The 22,394-nt window shown below is 43.0% G+C and overlaps 1 protein-coding gene across 4 annotated transcripts in view; it reads left to right on the forward strand.

Annotated features, from left to right (window-relative positions):
• The first annotated feature begins 486 nt into the window (after positions 1 to 486).
• Positions 487 to 22,394, forward strand: part of MAP2K5 (mitogen-activated protein kinase kinase 5) — a 143,459-nt gene continuing 121,551 nt past the window's right edge. For all 4 annotated transcript variants that reach the window (XM_063142304.1, XM_063142305.1, XM_063142306.1 and 1 more), the window contains exons 1-4: positions 487 to 809; positions 7,803 to 7,851; positions 10,674 to 10,741; positions 19,630 to 19,699. In XM_063142304.1, coding sequence (XP_062998374.1) covers positions 666 to 809; positions 7,803 to 7,851; positions 10,674 to 10,741; positions 19,630 to 19,699 — 331 coding nt within the window. In that variant the 5' untranslated portion in view covers positions 487 to 665. The remainder of the gene's footprint in view (positions 810 to 7,802; positions 7,852 to 10,673; positions 10,742 to 19,629; positions 19,700 to 22,394) is intronic.

The raw sequence follows: 22,394 nt of genomic DNA on the forward strand, positions 1-22,394 counted from the left end.
CAGAGGGCCTTTCCTGCGGTGGCGCTTCCTCACGTGCATCTTAAACTCTGCCTTTCTGCTGTATCTGTATATTGCTCCGGTCATTTTAGCCGGGCAGAAAGGCGGGAAGCGGTTTTCTGGTCTAGACAGAAATAAAAAATAAAATAAAAGTGTGTGTGGTGGGGGAAATCTGGCTTGTGGGGGTGACGTTGTGCAAAGGGGGCCTGAATAGAGCAGGCTGTGGGGAGGGATTTTGCAAGGCGTGAAGCCGCCCTCCAAGCCGCGGGGACGGGGGGGGGGGGGTGATTGACGAGGCCCTGGCTTGGGGGAGCGGTTGAGTGGGGCTGGGGGGGGGGGGGAGGCGCTTTCTGCGTGTGGCGGAATCTGGGCAAAGGGGCCGTTTCTTTCCGCCCGGGCGTGCGAGTGCCGGCCCGCTCCCCCACCCGTTCACCCCGGCGTGGCAACGGGAGCAGCAGCAGCAGCAGCAACGGCGGCGCCTCTCCTTCAGCCCGGTTCCAGACGCAGCGGCAACGCCCGGCTCGGCCCGGCCTAGTCCTGACTGGCTGAGGGGAAACCCGGCTCTTTGCTCGCTCGCTCCCTTTCAGGCGCGCCTCGGCCTACTCCCAGCTGCCCGGCGCCGCCATGTGAGGAACCTCCGCCTCGCTCTCCCTTCGTCAGCCCCGGGGATGCTCTTGCTGGCCGTGGGCGGCCCCAACCCCGCCATGGAGCCCCCCAACCCAGCGCTGGTCATCCGCATCCGCGTCCCGGATGGAGGCGCCGTGGATTGGACTGTCCACCCCGCGCCCCAGCTGCTCTTCAGGGATGTGCTGGTGAGTGTGGTCGTGGGAGGCATTTGGGGGGGGGGGAAACCCATTATCTAGGCTGCCAGAGGAAGGGGGTGCCATTGGCCCCCTTTACGGAGCTCCCCGCGGAGCTCCATAGGGAGCCGCTTGTCCTGACGGGGCTCAGAAGCGCCCCCCTCCCCAGGAGCTGCCCCCTTGGTGTGGGCACGGCTTCCGTCCGACCCCCGACCCGCATATGCAAGTTTAACGCGGGTGGGATTAGAGTTCAAAATCTCACAATTGACCTTGGGCACTGCTGCGATGTTTGGGGGGAGAAAACGTGTCTGTTTTTGGTTCTGTTGGGATTTATAGTGCACCTTTACTCCGGATTAACTCGATTAACCCGGAACAACTGCTGCGAAGTAGCCTGGATTCCCTTCCTGTTAGAAGGGAAGAACCACCGCTTCGTCCTAAAACACATAGTTGTAGTTGCTTTAAAAAAGTTTTCTGCTGGTTTTAACTTGTTAATGATTTAATATGTTTTTAGCTGTGCAAATTATTTATGTTTATATTCTAATTTTGTCTGTATGCCGCCCTGAAATCCCAGTGATGTAGGGCGGGGTACAGATGTTTTAATAAATAAAATAAATAATGACTTGGAAGCACACTGTAATTGTAAATTGCTCCTCTCAACAGCATTGAGGAATCTAGTATTTAAGATGCTCTGATTGTTATTTTAATAGTGTATTGGTTTTATATGCTCTTTTAACTAATTTTATGTATTATATTGTGTTTGGTGTTGTTCCCTGCCTCGATCCAGAGGGAGAGGCGGGTAATAAATAAATATAGTAGTAGTGGTAGTAGTAGTATCAAGAAATCTGAAAGGACCAGCCTTTCTGAAGCTAAGCAGAAAGGTTGGCTGGGTATGGTCATTGCCTTCATGAGACAGTGTGTGTGTGTGTGGTGTGTGTGTGTGTGGTGTGTGTGTGTGTGTGTTTATAAATGTAAGAAATGTAAAAAAAAACTCTGGGGGGGCCTCCCCCCCCCTTAATGGGAAGTTTCCCCATCACATTGCTAATGATAAAGGGATTTTTATTTTTCAAATGTGGTGAAGTGTCTGAGAATAATGAACGTTCATCCTGGATTTTGTGTGTAAACCTGTTCATGTTTACTTAGGGGTAAGACGTGCAGTGCTCAATGGACTTACTGCCAAGCAAGCATACATAGGATTGCAGCCTTAATGTAGCATCACTTGTTATTAAAGTTAATCTCTATGCTACTACTTGAACCTCAAGGTTCCCTCCATGCTTTAAAAGAAGTGTGTTGTGAGACCCTTGTTGAAGAACCCAAATTTAGATCTTACGGTTTGGAGTAACTACCACCCTGTCTCATATTTGCCATTCTTGGCAAGTTGGTGGACCGGATGGTGGCCTCACAACTCTGAACAGTGTTGGATGATACTGATTGTTTAGATCTATTCCAATCAGGTTTCAGACCTGGTTATGGGATGGGAACGGCTTTGGTCGCCCTGGTTGATGACTTAGGACAGGGGAGTGCTATCCTGTTCGCTCTTCTGGACCTCTCAGCAGGGTTTAGGCTTAGGGAGCACAGTGTGAAAGTGGTTCTAGTTCTTCCTGAAGAAATGGTCTCAGAAGGTGGTGCTGTGGGACTTTTGCTCCATCCCATAGCTGTTGCCTGTGGGGTGCTGCAATGTTCCATCTTGCCCCCATGTTTTTTAACTTTTATGTGGAACTCTGGAGGCTTGGACTAAGGTGTCATCAGTTTGCAGATGATACCCAGCTCTGCCTCTCATTTCTATCTACACATCCCTGGGAGGCTGTGGAAATCCTGAACCAGTGTCTGGAGGCTGTTTTGGGATAGATGAGGGTGAACAAGCTAAGAACTTGATCCAGTCAAGACAGAGGTACTGCGGGTTGGGAAACCATCTATTCTGGATGGAGGTTTACAACTGGTCTTAGATGGGGTTGTACAGTATTCCCCCTAAGATACCAAGTGCGTAGTCTAGGAGTCATCCTGGACTCTGTGCTAACTGGGGAAGCCCAGGTGGCTGCAGTGTCCAGGAGCGTGTTTTACTACCTTAGGTTGGTACACTAGCTGCGGCCCTATCTGGAGAGGACGGACCTTGACTCAGTTATGCACTAGTGATGTTCAGGTTGGAGGACTGTAATGTGCTGTATGTGGGCTGTCTTTGAAGATGGTCCAGAAACCTCAGCTGGAGCAGAATTTGGCCACCCAAATGGTGAGGCAATCAGATCAGTTGCATAGGTTAACAGTGTGTTTCTGAGCCCAATTTAAAGTGCTCGCTTTGACCTTTAAAGCCTTAAATGATTTGGGACAAATTACTTGAAGGACCACCTTCACCCCTATCAGCCTGCCCACAGTGTAAGAGCATCAACAGGGGCCCTTCTCGCTTGCCCACCTTTGAGAGCAGTTAGGAGGCCGGTAAACAAGAGGGCCTTTTCTGCCCCACACCTCTGGAATAAGTTGCTGATGGCTTCACCTGGTGCCATCATTGCAAGCTTTTAGCAAGGCCCTGTAGACTTGTTTACTCTGGCCTTCCTCTGATTATGTTTTATCATACTGGGCTATAGCTGCAGTTGTGTTTTAGGTTCTGTCTTATGTTGGTGTTTGTTGCTCCTTGGAAGGTTTACTGTTTTTATTACCGCATTGCTTATTTATTATAGGAATGGTTATTGTATGCTGCCTAGGGAGGGCTTGTGCCCTGAAAGGTGGCCTAGAAAGATTTTAAATAAATAAAATAAATAGAAAAAAGTTATGTAACTTTTGAATGATGGCATATTCTTTTACAGTGCCGATATGTAGACCAGGAAGCTGATGATAAGTGTTAGCCCTTTGATTTATGTTGTAAAGGGGCTAACAAATAAGAAGTTACCCTTCAGACCTTATAAGTACAGTTTTCCATTACAAAGATTAATTTCAGTGTCAGAAAATATTATGTGGAGAAGCCTTGAGATGCTTTATGGTGTTGGTCTACAGCCAGTGGGTCAAGACCTGCTACTGGGTTGTAGCCTGACCTAAGTTGGATCACAAAGCAACACTATCCCATATGGTAAAAAATTAAGAAGTAGGTCCTCAAAGGCATATTTGAGCTAAACATTGAAGCCAAAGGTAAATTCTGGGTCTGAAAAGATTGAAGACTACTGCTCTAGAAATTGGACAATCCTTTTAAAAGAAAGGACAGGTCTTTCGACGTATCTATCTTGCTAGGTCTTAGGATACCTTTGAGTTCAAGTTGTCCATGCCATGTTCCCTTTTAGGGTGGTGTTCTGGAGCATCTTGGTTTTCTTTGGAATTGTGCAATGCTCATGCTTGTGCACATTATGTAATGTGGTTTAGGAACTCAACCTTCCTTTTCTACTTGTTTTAAAGTCAGCTAATCAGTGGTTTCTCTCTAGTGTTTCATTGTATATTTGTGAACCCATACCAAAGACCACTTAACACGTATTAATTAACCCTTAATACTCTGTAGATAAGGGCTACTTCCCCAACAGGGATTTCAAGATCAGTATATTGAGATCCTCAATGTTGTATTGGTTTCTTGTCATTTTAAGAAACACCAAAAGTTTATTTTCCCAGTGAAAAACTTCGAATTGGCAATATCTAATACTTCTAAAGTTAACATTGGCATGAATTTTGGAAACAGGGCTCTGAAGATGCATGTTGATTTTTCTAAAAAATCCAGCAAATTAGCTCTATGTTCATCTGTACTTGAGTTTGCCTCTGGGCTCACTGCTGGACATGTCTGTACTGTTGTTGTGTACTGTTCACACTTGAAAAGTATGAATTTCACCATTAATCTACCATTAAATTTGCTTGAAAGAGTCAATGCAGATGGCTCTGAAATAGTTCTGTCCTCCTGGCAGAAACTGTTGGATAGAGTGCCCTCTTCATTTATTTATTATTTATTATTTATTTAAAACATTTATATCCCACCCTATATCATTAAGATCTCAGAGCGGTGTACAGATAAAAGCATAAATATGCAAAGTTAAAAACAAATTAAACCATGAACCAAGTTAAAACAATATATAATTTAAAAGCATTAAAAGCAGTTAAAACAATGTGCCAGTGAGTTTAACCATCAAAGGCTTTCTTAAAAAGCCATGTTTTTACTTGGCGTCGAAATGAAATCAGTGTTGGAGCCAATAGGGCGTCCAAGGGGAAGACATTCCTCAGTCGGGGTGCCACAGTTAGAGATATAAAATTTCCAGAAATTTTGAAGCCATGGGAAAAAACAATTTTTTCTGGGGGGTTTCGGGGGGAAACTGAAATTTTCGGAAAAATTGATACTAGTGCTTTTTACAGATTAAAAGTCACTTTGTTACTTTAGTAACATAAAATGTAATTATGTCCAAGTTGGTTTAGCATAAAATGATTACATTTGGTATATTAAAAGTACAGTGTATTCAAACATTACAAATTTAATTTACTTTTTTACTTTTTTTGGGTAATGAGCAGTGCTACAAGTTCCTGAACTGTTAGGAACACCTGAACTGTAAGGCACCTCTTTGGTTCTTCCAGATTCTGAGGAGCATGTAACAAAAATCAAAAAATCAAAATCAAAAACAACAACAGAAGAAACCACTAACATTAGTAACAAAGAAAATTATGTTTCCACTAGTCCTCCAGTGTCAAGACATAAAGTACTCATTCCCATAAAAAGAACTGAGAAAAAAGGGGGAACCAAGGTTCAGTGAATATGCATGAAATTTAATCAGACTCATTTTCTGACCTATAGCTATCACTATTAGTTTCAGTCTCTGCTTCAATGGCAGTGCCCCCTAGGGGCAGAAATGCATCTTGCTCTTGCATTTGAGAGTTGTCCCAGTTTGCAACCTAGGACTTGCTTGTCCTTGGTGCACAGACATTGTAATAATCTGATACTGCACAGTTTTTAGAAATCATTTGGAGAAGAAAATATCTGAACACCTTGTCTTAAACATTTTATTCATCATGCTAAAATAAAACATCCCGTAATCCATTTTTTCTTCATTTTTTCCAATTTTTCGGGGAAAAAACAAAAGAGGCTTTGGAAAAAATGGTTTTTTTTCTGAATTTTCCGGTTTTTTCCCAGGCCTTCACATCTCTAGCCACTGTATCCTCTTATTGGGTATATGATGAGAATACAGCGTAGCTACTTCTAATCTGAGTATGGAGGGGAAAGCAAACAGGGACAGCAGAAATTTAACATGCATTGAAGTAGCTGTGTGAAACCAACCGTGCAAAAGCCAAGTATTTGTTGGAGTAAACCACATCTGTTTGAAAAGTTTGGTTCCTGTGTACACTATAGCAGAAAAAAAAGGAAATTATTTTCCCTCGCCTCCTTTAGACCCTGACAATTTATAGCAACTTGAGCTTTCATAGGCAGCAGACCCACTTCATCAGATGCATAGAATGGAGTGAGGAGGGCATGTATGTATGGGCTGAGGTACACCATAGCTTCAGTTCTTATGTCAAGTTGATTACAGTGGGGTTTAAACAGCCTAGCATTGATCCAGTTTGCATGTAACAACTAACTATGGGTTATTTAATCCATAGTTAGTTGTGGCTCCGCAATAGCGAGCACACATATTGCCTTCTGCACAGTTGTCGTTTCTGCTTTCAGTGAACATCCCAATTCATGGGTTGTTATTATGATCTCTGAACTCAGAACTCTGGGTTGTAAACTGCCAACTAGCACTAGATGATAAATGATTTGTAATCTGCAGTGCTGAAAACTGTAAACAATCACCGTCCAAACTTATATGATCTAAAGTATAATTTCTATTATGAGCCCAACTCTTCCACATAAAAGGGTGTCTCTCTATTTTCAAAACTGGATTTTCCCGTGAAGTTAATTTAGGATGAGAATAGGGATCAAACTGCAGCTGATGAGCCATTGCATTCCAAGTGTCTCACTGTTAAATTTGTTATTGGAACGGTTCCTTTTTAATATGGCTAGATTCTAATGCCATGCAGCCAGACAGGGGTACAAAATAATTTGACTTTAATGGAGGACTATTAAATGAAAAAAGTTGTTTTCTGATAATTAGTGCATTGTTGGCTTTGTGCATGAGCAGGTTTAGTATAAAATGGTTTTATATACAGATGTTTTGTTATTATTTATTAGTAGGTTAGTTGTTGTTGTTTATTCATTCAGTCGCTTCCGACTCTTCATGACTTCATGGACCAGCCCATGCCAGAGCTTTCTGTCGGCTGTCGCCACCCCTAGCTCCCCCAAGGTCAAGTCCACTAGTCCTCCAGTGTCAAGACATAAAGTACTCATTCCCATAAAAAGAACTGAGAAAAAAGGGGGAACCAAGGTTCAATGAATATGCATGAAATTTAATCAGACTCATTTTCTGAGCTATTATTATTATTATTATTATTATTTATTTATTTATATAGCACCATCAATGTACATGGTGCTGTACAGATTACACAGTAAATAGCAAGACCCTGCCGTATAGGCTTACAATCTAATAAAGTTGTAGTAAACCATCACTATCAGTTTCAGTCTCCGTTTCAATGGCAGCGCCCCCAAGGGGTAGTAATGCATCTTACTTTTGCATTTGAAAGTTGTAGTCTCAGTTTGCAACCTAAGACTTGCTCATTCTCGTTGCACAGAGTTTGTAATAATCTGATACTGTACATAGTTCTTAGAAATCATTTGGAGAAGTAAATATATGAACACCTTATCTTAAACATTTTTTTATCATGCTAAAATAAAACATTCCATAATCTATTTTTTCTTCATTTTTTTGAATTTTCCAATTTTCCGGGGGTGGGGGGAGGGAAGCCTTTGGGGAAAAACAGGGGAAATGTGTGTTTTTTCTTGAATTTTTCCGGTATTTTTCCAGGCCTTCACATCTCTAGGAAAGGCCACTGAAATGTACAGCTTCTCTTTGGCTATGTGCTTTTCCAGCAATGAAAGAAAAATCAGATAATGCTGAATATGTATTACATTGCAAATAGTCTTGCTTCACAAATATAACTAAGTCTACTTCCATTCATTTACAGGATGTGATCAGTCAAGTTCTGCCTGATGCAACAACAACCGCCTTTGAATGTGAGTATGGTTTGTCTGGGCGAGGGGGGGTCTGTGCTCACATTATTTATTTAAAAAAATGACAACTGCATATTGTCATATTGTTTATGTTCAGATATGTTACAGTTAAATATTTATACATGGATGCAAGTTTAATGACAATTCCAAGCTAAGTAATATTTTATTATTTAATCACATCTTGAGAGCGCATATTTCTACAATATAGCTTTAATTACCAGCATGACCTTACAGTGCTCTTCATACGCACTGCAATTATATTGCTCAAATTAAATGAAAAGTATAAAGTACCTGGAGGCTTTGTAGGCTGAAATTTTAATTTTCAGATTTTTTTATTATTATTAAAAGCAGAAATCAGTAGCTAGCTTTCAGAAGAAATGGGTCTTCAAATATAGAGCATTAAATTAGTTGCTGAAATGTCATCTTCTCTAGATTCAGGTGACCCCCACCCCCTGACCATCCTGTTAGGGGGAGAACAGCTGTGGACAGCTCAAACTCCCAAAAGCTTAATCAGTGTAAGTTCCTGACATCAGGTCCTTGATGACAGAACCATCAGTACTGGTGTAGCAGGCACTATGGACTGGCTGTCTTGGGTTCAAGCCTCAACTCAGCTATGGACACAGAGGGTGGTCTTAAGGAAGCTACTACATCTCAAGTCCTAGAGATCTGAAGGCTTAGGAAAAGATCCAAAAATGGTGGGGGGCAAAAACTATTAAATGAAAACACATTTACTTAGGTTTTTTTAAGAGTGTTTTGAAAAATTTGGGGGGAAATGTGTCCCCTCCCATATTTTTTTTGGTTCCTGCCCATCATCCCCCCCCCCCCACAAGCCTTCCCATCTCTACTCTTTCCCCACCCCAACTCTATAGTATGTAGAAAATAATACTGTACTGGCCTGACTTACAGGTTTGTTGTACAGCAATTGTTGACATAATACATGTGAAGTGCTGTGAACATTACTTTGGTATTCTTATCATTGGTGTATAAGAGTTTTTAGGCATGGACTGGGCTTAAAGAGTTTTGGGTTGGTCAAGCTGGTGTCATTGTTTGTGCGAACCCATCTGCTTGCTGCCAGCCCAGTCCTCTCAGCTTTCCTACAGCGTGCTTCAACCTCTACAGAACTCTATGTACCACTAGCCAGCACTGCAGTCAGAGCAGTAACCCTGTTACCAGCATCATCGGCAGAATCTGCCGGGGAAATATGGATTTCATTGCTTCTCTTTAACATCTGCTGCTGTGCTTTCCAGTTCTTGTCTTTAGCCTGTCATTTTACATCAGCATGACACGGTTTCCCCTGCCATTTAAGTGGCATCAAAAATATGTTAACGTATATTGATGCTGCCTTGTTTCTGGGTTGTCTTCTCCATGCCGAAAGCCTGAAATTTACTAGTTTAAACATCTTCTCAGCTACTTGATGGCTTTCTTGGAGGCAGTTAATTGCTATCCACAGCAGCTTTCTCTCCTGTTTGCTTAGTTATTGCTATCTCCGGTGTGTCTTCTGTGGCTGCCTCTACCTGGGGCTGTATTCTCCCTCACCATTGGACCTTGATAGGCCTTTCGCTGTTGTATGCCATGTTGCTACAAATAAAACGACTAACGACATATGGCTCGTTATGGTCCTTTTATCCCAAACCATTTTGCGCGCGCATGACACACTGCGTCTTTTGCAAAGATTGCTCTGGAATATTTGGCTGCCATCTGCTGCATTCTATTTGGTGTCTTGTGAGGATGCGACATTAGCAAAATCCAGGCTTTATTTTAGTTCTACTTTTGCTTCCCTAATGGACTGGAAGATCATGTTTGCGCTCTAGGCAAGCAGAGGGGCTTACTAAACCCCTGTGTTACACAGAATGATTTTGAGGGATGTTCTTTCTCTTTTTCCAGTGGGGTGGTAAAGAATTTTCCTACTTAATCTGAGAAATACAGTATCTGGAGGGGTGGGGCTTCCCTCCCATCAAATACAAATTATGCTAATTTGTTTTAGACAGACACAGCTTCTTTTAATACCCATCAACCGTCTGTCTTGTACATAAATGTTTCTGCTACAAGAACAGAAAAGGCACTCCACTTCACCTGAGAATTCCAAAATTTAGGGTTACTTTTAGAGCTAATCTGCAGTAATGAGGTGCTTTCTAAGTTGCGTTTGTGAGCTTCTCAAATCTTGGCCCTTCACTACAAAAATATTCCTTCAAGGTATCTGCTTTGAAAGGCTTCTATCCGCTTTTCTGTTCTGTTTTTTTTAAAAAAAAACCATTTCATTTTAGAGTCAGATTGTGTTGAGAATTTTCGTAGCAGTTACTATTCGATGACTTCTTTTGAAGATAGAAAAATTATATATGTCTATAAAGCGAGAAGACTTGTGTTCCTGTCTCCTATAGTCTCCTACAGTGCTATAGAGTGATAGAATTGAGACCCAAGTGAATGGTCTAGTTTGCCCCCAGGATATCTTTTACCTACAGCACCATCTATGATTTTCATAGGGTTTTCAGAATAAAACAAGCCCCAAGGTGCTTAAGCAAGAAAGTGGGAAGGGCAGGATGAGGGACAACAGAGGAAAAGCATCACTTGCAGTTGCCATTGAAAGGTCCCCAAAGGAGGAATGGCTTTTCTAAGCTTTTCTAAGCCATGTTCTTGTACTGAATTGCTTTGAGAGTTAAGAATGTCAACAGATGTTTATCCTAAATCTGCCTGTGTCAACACCTGCTGTAGTCATAATAGTTGTATTATTACCCTGAAATTATATAGCCATTTAATTCTGTTAAATGTGTGCTCTTCTTTTAAACTAGTCATTATGAACACAGGGGCTTTATTTACTGATTTTGCAGATGAAGATGAGGATGGTGATCGGATTACTGTTCGAAGTGATGAAGAAATGAAAGCTATGCTGTCCTATGTAGGTATTTCTTATCACAAAATGGGTGAGGTGTCGGCCATTATCCATCCGCAAATTTTTCCTTCATGAGATACTCTGAACTGAAGGAGAGATGTGTAGGATCATGTGACTTCATTTCAATGTGGCTTGTGCAGAATGTGCTGGAGACTTGTGAGCAGCGATATTAATTCTTCCTTTTTTTGACAGTGTCAAATTGTTAAAAAGCAAACATTGGAACTTCTGATGTTTTTTAGTATAATATTGGTTGAATGTCTTGGTGCATGGATCTCACATGAAAGTTTGAAGTGCGCTCTCTTTTTTAGAAAAAAATGAGTACATTTACAGATCATATCATGAACATTAAGAGTAATGCATCCTAATGACTTTTGCATTAGATATAGTGCAAGCTAAATGGACTATCAATTTCTTGTATTTTTTTATGCAGTACTTAAAGTAACGGCTCATTAAAAATGAACCCCTTGGCTCTAAATTTAAAAAAAGACAAAAACAAAATCTGCTTTCAGCTGGAGACTTTTTCACCCCTTCTCTCGGAAGAGTTATATTTTAGCTGCAGGCTCAGAATGCAGAGACGATTTAAAGATGCATTGTCTGTTAATAACTCTAAAAATATGAAAACAAGGTTACTTATTGAATTGCAATGACTTACGTATATCTTTATAAATGACTTCGTCCTTTGTGTTTTATAAATGAGTATGAGTCTATCCATTAGCATTTATTTTCAATTAAAATTGAGTAATATGATATTATTCACTGATCTTCCACATCTTTTCTTTTAAAGAGAGTAATGATTGACAGTACTTTTTCAAAGCAGGCTTGAATTTTACATTGTGATCTGTTAGCCCAGCCCAGTGATTCTTTATGCATATGAAGTTCCCAACACACACCTACAGCTTCAGTGTGTGCATTTCCATGAAGAGGGAACAGCTGGAAATATATCTCCCCACTGCTCTTGTCACTGAAGTAAATGGGCAGACTTACACAGGCAGGAAGCCTACAGCCATTGTCCCCAAAACTGTGTTGCTAGTTCTGTGTACCTAATAGGGCTATGGTTTTGTGTTTCTCAAATACCACCATAGTGATGCTGCATGGCAAAGTGCTGTTGAAACAAACAGGAATTTCCAAAGCAGGATTTGGTATGGCATGGGAGGCCTTGTGTTCAAAGAAAACTCAAAAATCGCACTGGGCTAGCACAGGCTCTTGGGCATGCCTGAAGTAGTTCTTTAGATGCAGGCCAGTGGAACTTTACATTAGAGCTAACCCCCCTTCATTTCAATGGGCTTTTTTGGGGGCCCAATGGAGATTGTGTCGCAATCACTGTGTGGCCTGTAATGTATTATAACTGTTGCATGGCTAAAAAGTATTGTGCCTTCACATTCTGAATTTGTTTTTAGTTAACTAAGTTGGTTCCTTTTAGTTGCCTTATCTGATCACCAGTAATTGAAAAAAATATTAATGCTAGCTTGCCCCTATATTATTGTTGAATGTTTTAAAATTAACAGTGTTGGGATTTAAGATTTCATAGAACTTCTAGAATTTTTAAATGGCTGAAACTGTGATTCTTTGTCTGTAAAAATAACAAAAAGACTTATGGCACCTTAAAGGCTAACATTCTGGAATAAGCTTTTGTGGGCACTGCCCACTCCATGGGATTCAAATTGGCAGACTTACACATGCTGGGGTGGGTGGGGGGTGTCGGATGTGTAAACTGTGTAGTCAGAGGAAATTGAAATACAAAAAGTACAGACAGTGATAATTACCTTAACAGTTGCTATTCACAAAATGTTGTTGGGTGATAACAGACATTATTGCAATTGTGAACAGATTAACATACATAGTGTGATAAAAAAAAAGGAAGAAAGAAATATCTTTGTTGGATTTCAGGAAATAGAGCTAAATCTCTTGATGAATTGTACTTCAGCAATTTCACGTGGAATGTCTTTGAAATTCCTTTGTTCATGAACAGCCACCTTAAGGTCATTGACAGAGTGACCTGAGAGGTTAAAAGGTTCCCCTGCGGGTTTTTGAATATTGCTATTCCTGATGGTAGATTTGTGTCCATTTGTTCTTTTGCATAGAGACTTGCCTGTTTGTCCTGTGTACAATGCAGTAGGGCATTACTGGCAAATGATGGCATATATAAAGTTGAAAGATGAGCTCTTCATCTTCAACATGAGATATCAGTCAACAAGTAGAGCAGAGTCCGGTAAGCTGACTCTGGGAGCAGAAAGACGCATGTTGTTTCAGCAGCTACCAGACCTCAACTGTGGACTTATGGTCTTCTGGAGCCTACCCATGTCCAACTGCAAGCCCTCAGTTCTGCTTTCAAAGGGCCCTTTCCTCTCAAAGAGCTCCCTACTCATAAGTAGCTCTGTTGCTTTGGGCATTTAGACATCTGCTCTTTAGTTCGATGGCCACCTGAGTCGAAGGGTCCTTCCAGGACATCTTCTGGAGACTGCCCTGATTATCTCTGGATGCCTCTGGGTCTTCCTGGTCAGTCATGGAGTTGAGGGTCTCTTTCTGCCTCCCAGGGTTCCCTAGCTCTGTGAGGTCTGGGTCCTCATCTGAGGAGTAGTCATTTTGGGATGGTAAGTGAAAAGTTTGTTTTTGAGGGATTTCAGAGTAGGGTGAAATATTTCCAAGAATGTTGCTATGCTATCATCAAAGCAAACATCTAGAAAGATGAAACTTTTAAGTAACAGTTAAAAACTGACCTTCAGTTTCATCTTTCTAGATGTTAAAATTTAACTGAAAAATAAATGATATAATAGAAGTGAGCTTTGGAGAAGGTTCTCTGATTAGAAATAACATTGTGTTTCACCTGAAGCTCCTATCTTCTGAGGCTATTTGTTGCTAAATGTTGCCGCAACCAGTCTAAAAGAGAGCCTATAGACCACAAAGGTTTCTTTTTTAATAATAATAATAATAATAATAATAATTTAGAAGCCTTATACTGAGATAATCAAAATGAATTTCTCATTGTACTATTGGTTAATTAAAAATGAGGCATTAAGTGACAGTAGGGCTGCACTGCCACTGTTGTCTTCTATTGGTATAAAAAGGTAGTAATTTTTTTGACAGCCACTGATTGGAAAGTTGCTTGCAGCCATCTGGAAGCAAAGGGTACATGTTTTGGATCAATAGCTGGCAAATTTTCCATTAAAAAGAATACTTGAACAGGGTTCCAAATAGCCACTGGCATCTTAACTTTCCATAGCAACTCAAGTGCTCATATGTGGAGGACAAATCATTTTTGGACAATTTTTCCAGACTACTTGTTAACAGTTATTGCTGTCCCAAAAGGTTGACAGCTGACATGATTGATATTTCATTTACTTGTCATCTCTGTTTGAGTAATGGAGAAGGCCACATTACTTTTTTATTTTTAAAGAAACATAGGGAAAAATCTACTGGGAACCTTTCTGATGTAAGCCCCAGTGAAGTGAGTGGGAATTGTGTAAGAATCTGGCTCTGAAGCTGGTGTTGGGCCTTGGAGCATGTCTGTGATATCAGGTTTTTAAGCTCACACTGTTTTTCTCTGCTCCTCAGGGCATGGGCAGATAGATATACAGGGGTTCAACTTTGCTCAGCTTAGTCAAGCCACCATTTCTATCCTCCATTAGAGCTAAACTGTCTTGCTGGAACAGATCAAAGGTGCACCTCATTCTGCATTCTGTTAAGAACAGTTTGATCCCTGACATCTCCAGGTAGGTTTGGAAAAATGCCTTCCTGAAACCCTGGAGAGCCTTTGTTGTTGGTCAGTTTTGACCATACTGGGCTAGATGGACCAGTGGTCTGAGTCAGTATAAGGTAGGTTCTGATGTTCTTAACAGTGGCTGGCCAGATGCTTTTGGAGACTTCTCAGCAGGCGTGGAGATGATAGCCCTCCCTACTTGTCCTCTGCATCTTGCACTTAGAGGAGGTTCCATTTAGCTATCATGACTATTGGTAGAGATGTCCATACATTTTTTTAAAAATCCTTTTTAAAAGCTAGTGGTATTTCCCACATCTTGTGTGGATCTCTTATCAGCAAAATTGGGATACTGCTGTAAGTAAACATAATTCAAAAAGATAATTGTAAAGCTCTTTATATGTTGTAGAAATGATAAATAACAGAGTAATCCCATAGACAGGTGGCAATCAAGATTATTCTGGTACAAGTTCTCCTGCAAGCCAGGCACCCCAGCTCCAGGTAGCAGGGGGAGCTATCAGCAAAAGGCAAACAGTGCTGGTTAGGGAAGAAACAGCCACACCTGCAGCGTCCATGGAAATTGTGTCAACCAAGAGCTACCACCAACGGCACACCACAGACTGCCTCGCAATATAGGCAAATATTGAGGGACTGCTAGCCACACCCACCCACCCCTTCCCAACAGTGCCATCCCTACATGGCTGACAGCAAGCCAGGTCCCGTGGTATTCTGTTTAGGAATGCTGCCAGACACAGCAGTAGGATGTTGATGGGTTGAATCCTGCAGAGAAATACAAAAAGTACAGACTTTATATTTTTGGCCACCCCCTCCTCACAATAATTGCAGAATTACAGAAGCCCATACGCACACAAACACACATGACATTGCAAAGCCATACAGCATGTCTGGCTGCTCAAAAGATCAGGTGTTTATTACAAGCACCGTCCTCCCTTGTAATACAAAGCCAGCCCTAGACAGAAAACCAAGGAGAACCGCAAGCCACCTACCCCAAATGAGATCCCTTCCATACAGTTCCTTAGCAATTGAGATGCTGTGCAAGGAGGAGGGGTGCTGAGGTGCAGAAGGACCAGGCTGAGCAAGTGAGGAAGAGCAGCATGCATGTTAGCAGAAGGTGCAAAAGGAATCCCACTCTGATGAGAGGTCACATGCCTCACAACCATGTGTTCCTGCCATCAAGGCCCTGACCAGGAAAGCAGAGTGGGGTGAGGATGGGTTGGTACCATCTACATTTCCTTCCCACCCTCAAGCAAAAGCAGGAGCTGGTCTGCCAGGAAACAGCAGGTCACAAAAAACGGGGGCTAAAGACCAAAAGCTTCACAAAAGTTGCTGCTTATTTTGTGCCAAACAGCCCAACATTTCAGAGATGAACTCCCATCACAGAGGTGGGGAAGCAGCTGCTCCAACTCAGCGATGAGGCCACCTCCTCCGTTATGTACAGTGTCAATGGCACCCAGGAGCTGGTTGCTGCACCCGTGGAAGGTCTGAAGGCTCCATCCACAGTTCTGTGCAACCGTTGCATGGTAGTGGAGATGCCATGCACCATCTCGGTCAGAGCCCCAGGCCCACCTGGATGTTCATAAGGACCAGTTGAGAGGCTACAGTGACTTCCTGTCGCAAGCATCTGGCCTCAAGCCAAGCACATTCCAAATGCCCCCAGAGAGCTGAAACAGACTGGGCAAAGGCAGGTCCTCTTGCCTATGGGCACAGGGGAGGGGGGGACGTGACCTCCACGTCCATGCTCCTAGTTGCCTAAGCAAGAGGGTCTTGCAGAGGGTGGGAAAGCCCTCATCAGCAGAAGGGTCCGACTGCATAGAGAAAAGGGAAGGCACATTAGGCGGCCATAGAGGCATACATTCGGAACCCCTTCATGCCCACTAATGCTCACTATTCAGGGAATTATTCCAGTACCATGTATCCATCAGGTGACATCATCCGGCCAGAACCATCTCCTCCAGTAGCAGCCCTGAAGTCCAGCCTGACATGCAAGTCCTCTTGGATTCCCTTACGAATGCCTCCATATGGTTTTCAGATCGTGGCAATGATGCCCAGGATCTTGTTGGAGGATTCCTTAACCATTTTGCTTAGTTCTTCTCAATAGCTGCCCTGCTAGGGTGCAAAAGGATGGTCTGATGATCCGTCATCAGAACTGGTACAGCAGGTCTGAGCAGTTATGCCCGCAGAGGGGCAGCCATTTGATTGGCCTTCACTGGGTGAGAGTATGGTCGATGGATCAGGCCTTGGAAAATGTCCCTGACCACAGATAGCTGTGGCTCAGTGGCAGAGCCCCTGCATGCAGACAATCCCAGGTATCTCCAGGTAGGGCAGGAAATACTCCTGCCTGAAATCTTGGGCAAGCACCACCAATTAGTGTCGACAATATTGGGCTAGATGGACCAAGGGTCTGACTCTATATAAGAAGACACTTTCCTATATTCCTATGGCTCAGAAGAGCATCGAAGGCCCTGCTAGTCAGGCAAGACAGATAAGGTAACCTAAGGAATGTCAATCTCTTGGACAAGACAAGAAGCAGAAGGAACAATGGATGCACAGACACACTGATGAGCAGGTACTGGGTGAGACTGTCCCTTCTCTGGACACCACACTTCAAGAAGGATGCAGACAAGCTGGAGGGGTTTCAGAGGAGGGCAATGAGGATGATCAGGAGTCTGGAAACAAAGCCCTATGAAGAGAGACTGAAAGAACTGGGCATATTTAGTCTGGAGAAGAGAAGATTGAGGGGAGACATGATAGCACTCTTCAAATACTTGAAAGGTTGTCACATAGAAGAGGGCCCAGAATCTCTTCTCGATCATCCCAGAGTGCCGGACATGAACTAATAGACTCAAGTTACAGGAAGCCAGATTCCGGATGGACATTGGGAAAAACTTCCTGACTGTTAGAGCAGTACAAGAATGGAATCAGTTTCCTAGGGAGGTTGTGGGCTCTCCCACACTAGAGGTCTTCAAGAGGCATCTGGACAGCCATCTGTCAGGGATGCTTTAAGGTGAATTCCTGCAAGGAGCAGGGGGTTGGACTCAATGGCCTTATAGGCCCCTTCCAACTCTACTATTCTATGATTCTCCAAAAACCCATGAGTCAAGAGGAGGGCGTGCAAAAAAATTGGAAAGCCCTTGATGTGTCCCTTGGGCCACATGCATGCACCCACATCCAAATGGTCACATCCTGTACAGTAGGCCCTAAGGGTTGTTGTTGTCATTGTTATATTTATTTGTATCCTGCCTTTTGCCCAATACTGGGCCTCAAAGCGGCCTTACAAAGTTTAAAACATACATTGAATTTTTTTAAAAAAATACACAACAAAATTATAAGTCATTAATATAGATGGAGGGCCAGATTATTCTCCAAAGGCCTGCTGGAACAAACAAGTTTTAGCCTACTTTCGAAAGCCCATCAAGGAGGGAGCCAGTCTAGCTTCCCTGGGAAAAGAGTTCCAAAGCACTGGAGCAGCCACCGAGAAGGCCCTCTTCCATGTTCCCACCAAGCGCGCCCGTGACGATGGTGGGACTGAAAGAAGGGCTTCTCCAGAAGATCTCAAAGCATGGGCAGGCTCATGAGGGAGAGTACGGTCTTTCAAATAACCTGGACCCCAGCCATATAAGGGTTGCAAGAATGTGGGAGGAGGGGAAAATCCCACCTGTCATGTCTAGAAACCCACCCACCCCAATGTATCTCCCTCATGCAGAGGAACCCTTCCACTGGCAGCCACGTCTCCTTCCCATGAGAGCCATTTCACCCACAGACCAGCAATACCAATAGCGACAGATCCATCCAGCTATCTATATCTTCTGTCCTTACCAACCTTCAGTGCAGACCAAGCTCCATATGGTACTGTTGGAGGCGTACATCCTCAGTCAGCAGGATTGTCATGGGCAGAATCAGAAGTGGACCTGGGTGCTGTGCATCAGAACAGCTTGAAGGCTTTTTAACAATCAAGGTGTATGTACATGTTAATAATGAATGAATAAATGAATGACAATGAGTGCATCTGTGGGCAACCTTTTTTTTTTATTGATGGTCATATTCCCTGTTGAGAGCTCCACATCGTTGGTGAGTGGGGCCAGAGCCAAAAAGGGATGGATCACCCTTTTCCTCTTTCTGCCATGGGGATCCTGGCCCTGGTGGGTGGGTCCCTCATTGCCGGCAGTACTCCCCTACATTGTGCAAAGACTACTGTCTGATTGATATTTAGACTACTATCACAGCTGTCACCTGAGTCATGGTCTGGCCAGATGGAGGTTATATAACAGTGTGGGTGTGGGTGTTTGTGTCACAGATTGCATTGCGATTCATAAGAAGACATGGATGGAGGGCAATTTTGGCCACCCTTTCCCCCCTCCCATTGAACTCGGAACACTTGCCCTGGTGTAACTTTGATTTTTTGAAATGTCTGTAGCCATGGAATGGAGTGGGTTTGAATTGGTATAATCACTCTCTGCCCACATTGTACCTCCTTTTTGTCTGCTCTACCTGCTACTCTCCCCAGTGGCTACAAATCTCTGGGTTTGGCCCTTCATAGTTGTTCTTCTGTAATTAATAGTAGACAAGTGTTCAGTCTTTCTTTTTTTAATGCTTTGAATTCAAAGGTTGTGTTTGCACATAACACTAAGCCATGGTTTATGTTAATCATGGTTTGTTACTTTAGCCATGAATTGTCTTGCAGATGAGCAAGCAAACCTGTGCCTTGTTTCCCTATTTCTAGTTTGTTTCCCTTTCACCCATTTTGCCAGCCTTCTGAGCAGTTTCATTTTCAGGCTGCTCATGCTAGAAGCCTCTTTTTCAGGGCAGAAAACAGCACAAACAAGCAATAGATCAGGCACCGTTCTGGGTTCAGACATAACGATAAGATGTGGTTTAAACAAACCAGACTTCATAAGCCTACAACAAAGCTTTGTAGCCGGTTAACACTTACCATGGTTTGATTGCGGGACTGAATTCAGACACAACAAGAATCCAGGTTTCAACAAACCACACCATGGCTTAGCTTTATCTGTGACCCAGGCCAATGTCTTCTAGCAACTGTAAGATGACTTTGCCAACTTTGCTGCAACTAACATGGCTATTCTGGAATTTGGGAATTCAGCGAGGCACATGAGCACTGTTGCCAGTCTTTATATGGTACTAAATGGTCTCTCTCTCCCTCTCTCTCATCTTTTTGCAGTATTACACCACAGTAATGGAGCAACAAGTAAATGGACAGTTAATAGTGCCTCTGCAGATCTACCCAAGAGGTAATATTTAAATAATTTCTCATTACCAGCAACGATTTATTTATTTATTTATTGCACTTATATACCGCTCCCATAGCCAGGGCTCTCTGGGCGGTTTACAGAAATCTGTAATATAATCAGCGGTTATATTTTCTGGAGGTTCAGAGGCAGGCCATGTCACTTTTATGTCTTAATGTCGGGTATGCTTTAGGGTGGATTCCTGCAGTGAGCGGGGGGTTGGACTCAATGGCCTTATAGGCCCCTTCCAACTCTACTATTCTATGATTCTATGGGTTGAACATAAGAAGAGCCCTGAGGCTGGATCAGACCAAGGGTCCATCTAGTCCAGCACTCTGTTCACACAGTGGCCAACCAGCCATCGGCCAGGGATGAACAAGCAGGACATGGTGCAACAGCACCCTCCCGCCCATGTTCCCCAGCAACTGGTGCACACAGGGTTGAGGAATCCATTGTTCTGGAAAAGCTTTAGTTATTTCAAATAAAAAGCCAGATTCCAGAGCAAATTAGGCTAATAGGACTGAGTTTGCATTGTGCAACTTGTGTGCACTTAAAAACGTGTGTCTGTGTATACAGACCCAAAGCAGTTTAATAAATTAAGCTGGGCCTACACAACTTGCATCCACCAAACATAGGTGCTTAACCATGTAAGCTCACATATTTAATGCCTTACTGGGGCTGTAATATGGGAATATTTACAAGGCCCTAGCAAAAGGTGTCTTTTTTTTTCAACACACATATATGGGCATGTTATGTAACGTTTGCCATTCAGTCATGCAATTCTGCCTTTTCCGTTTTTGAAAGTGTAGTTAATTGCTGAAAGTGAGTTGGTTTTAAATTCTCCAAGTAAATCTCCTTGAAATAAATTAATTGAAATAATTAAAATTAAACTCTTCCTCGGTTAAATGATATTATACAAATAATCATAACACTTGCTTCCCAATTAAAACACTGTAGACTTTTCATTACTTACAACTCTCTCTGAAGTTTGAATTGGGCAATTAACCAACAGGATTCTCTAACACATGCTAAACAGGTCTCAAAAGGAGGTTGACGGCACTAGAGCTCATTTATGTGGAAGAGGATGCGGACTTAGTGCAGAGATGGGCAACCTTTTGATGTCGGGGGGCCACATTTCTTCAAGTTGGTGGCCTCCCTGCTTGACTCTCTGCCCTTACTTTCTTTTTCTCAACTTCCTCATCCATTTATCCATTTTCTCCCCCCCCTCTTTTTCTCATATGCATACACACTGCTCCCCCATAACACATTCATGTTCTCTCTCTGTCCCCTCCCCGGCACTGCCCGGCTTCCCCCTCCCTCTCTCCCTCCTTCCTTCCTTCCCTCCCTATGTTCTTCCTCTGGTATCTCCTCTTCCTTTCCTTCATCCCTGAGGAGACAGCAATTGTGGACCAGAAAGGAAATGGAAAACGAGGTGAGGGATGCGCACATGTGAGCATAGAGGTCTTACAATGGAGCACAGCAGCTAGAACATTTTTCCGCAAGATGTGTTAGAGAATCCTGTTGGTTAATTGCCCAATTCAAACTTCAGAGAGCTGTAGCTGCCACACCCCATGGTTGAGTCCTGAGCTCGTGCCTGCCTCTCCTCACTTTCCATGGCCTCTCTTGAATGCGACTGCTACCGCTGCAGGGATTAAGGAAAGGAATGCGAGATGCTGGGCTGTGCGCCGGGGCCGCATAAACAAGGCCAAGGGCTGCATGAGGGCCGTGGATTCCTCACCTCTGTTTTAGAGGGATACCGAAGTTCCTTTTGTTCCAGGCCAGGCAAGCATGACATGCCTGTGTAACCCACCAGTGGGAAGATGGCTCATCTCTCACCATATCAATTTCCATGCTCTCTTCAGCGCTCCCCAAATGCAGGTATAAAAAGACAATTTGATGTTTGAAGTGCATGCTTGCCTTGCAACTTGGGAAAGCACGTTCCATAGTGAATGTTGAAATCTGGTTGTGGGAGAGTAATGGTTTAAAGGCGTGCAGAAAATTGGTTAGGGCATGTGATGAATTAAGTCTAGCTGATTACTTATTTATTTAGTTAAAGCATTTTTAATCTTTTAGGGTTATACCCTCACAAAGTGGTATGCAATCAAATTGAAAGGCAAGAAACCAAGATAAAAATTGGCACATTAGCAATCTACAGGATATGTTGAGAAGTTACTCTCAGATATGTACTCTTAAGTACAATAGCTGATTAAATGCTATATTGAAGAGGAAGATCTTCGAGTCCCAGCTGAGTACCTTACAGAAGGGGCAAGTCAATAGGAAGGGAGTTCCACAGTTTTGGAGCCACTGCCAAGAAGGCTCTGTGCTTTCTGCTTGCTAACCTGCTTGCTCTTAACAGCAGGCATCTCAAAGGCAGGTCCTTGAGGCAAATCTTAAAGTATGGGCAGGATTGTCCAGATGCAGGTAGTTGTTCAAATAACCTGGTTTCAAGCCATTTTGCTTTTATCTAATGGGGGGAAATCATTGAGTGCAGAATGAAGTCAAAGGGTGAAAAGGCTTTAAACATGAAAAAGCAAGTTCGCATTTCCTTACGATAACCTAGTTTGCACGTAACAGCAACCCATGGGTTGTTGGGGCTGCATGGGAGCGAGCGTGCTGCCTTGTCACCACTTCCCACTTTGTTTCCAGCCCCATTCCTGGGTTGTTTGCTGTGAAGTCTAATCTCCCTCAAGAATGCTAG

Source organism: Elgaria multicarinata, chromosome 16, assembly GCF_023053635.1.
Source record: "Elgaria multicarinata webbii isolate HBS135686 ecotype San Diego chromosome 16, rElgMul1.1.pri, whole genome shotgun sequence".
In the NCBI taxonomy this organism is placed as follows: Eukaryota; Metazoa; Chordata; class Lepidosauria; order Squamata; family Anguidae; genus Elgaria; species Elgaria multicarinata.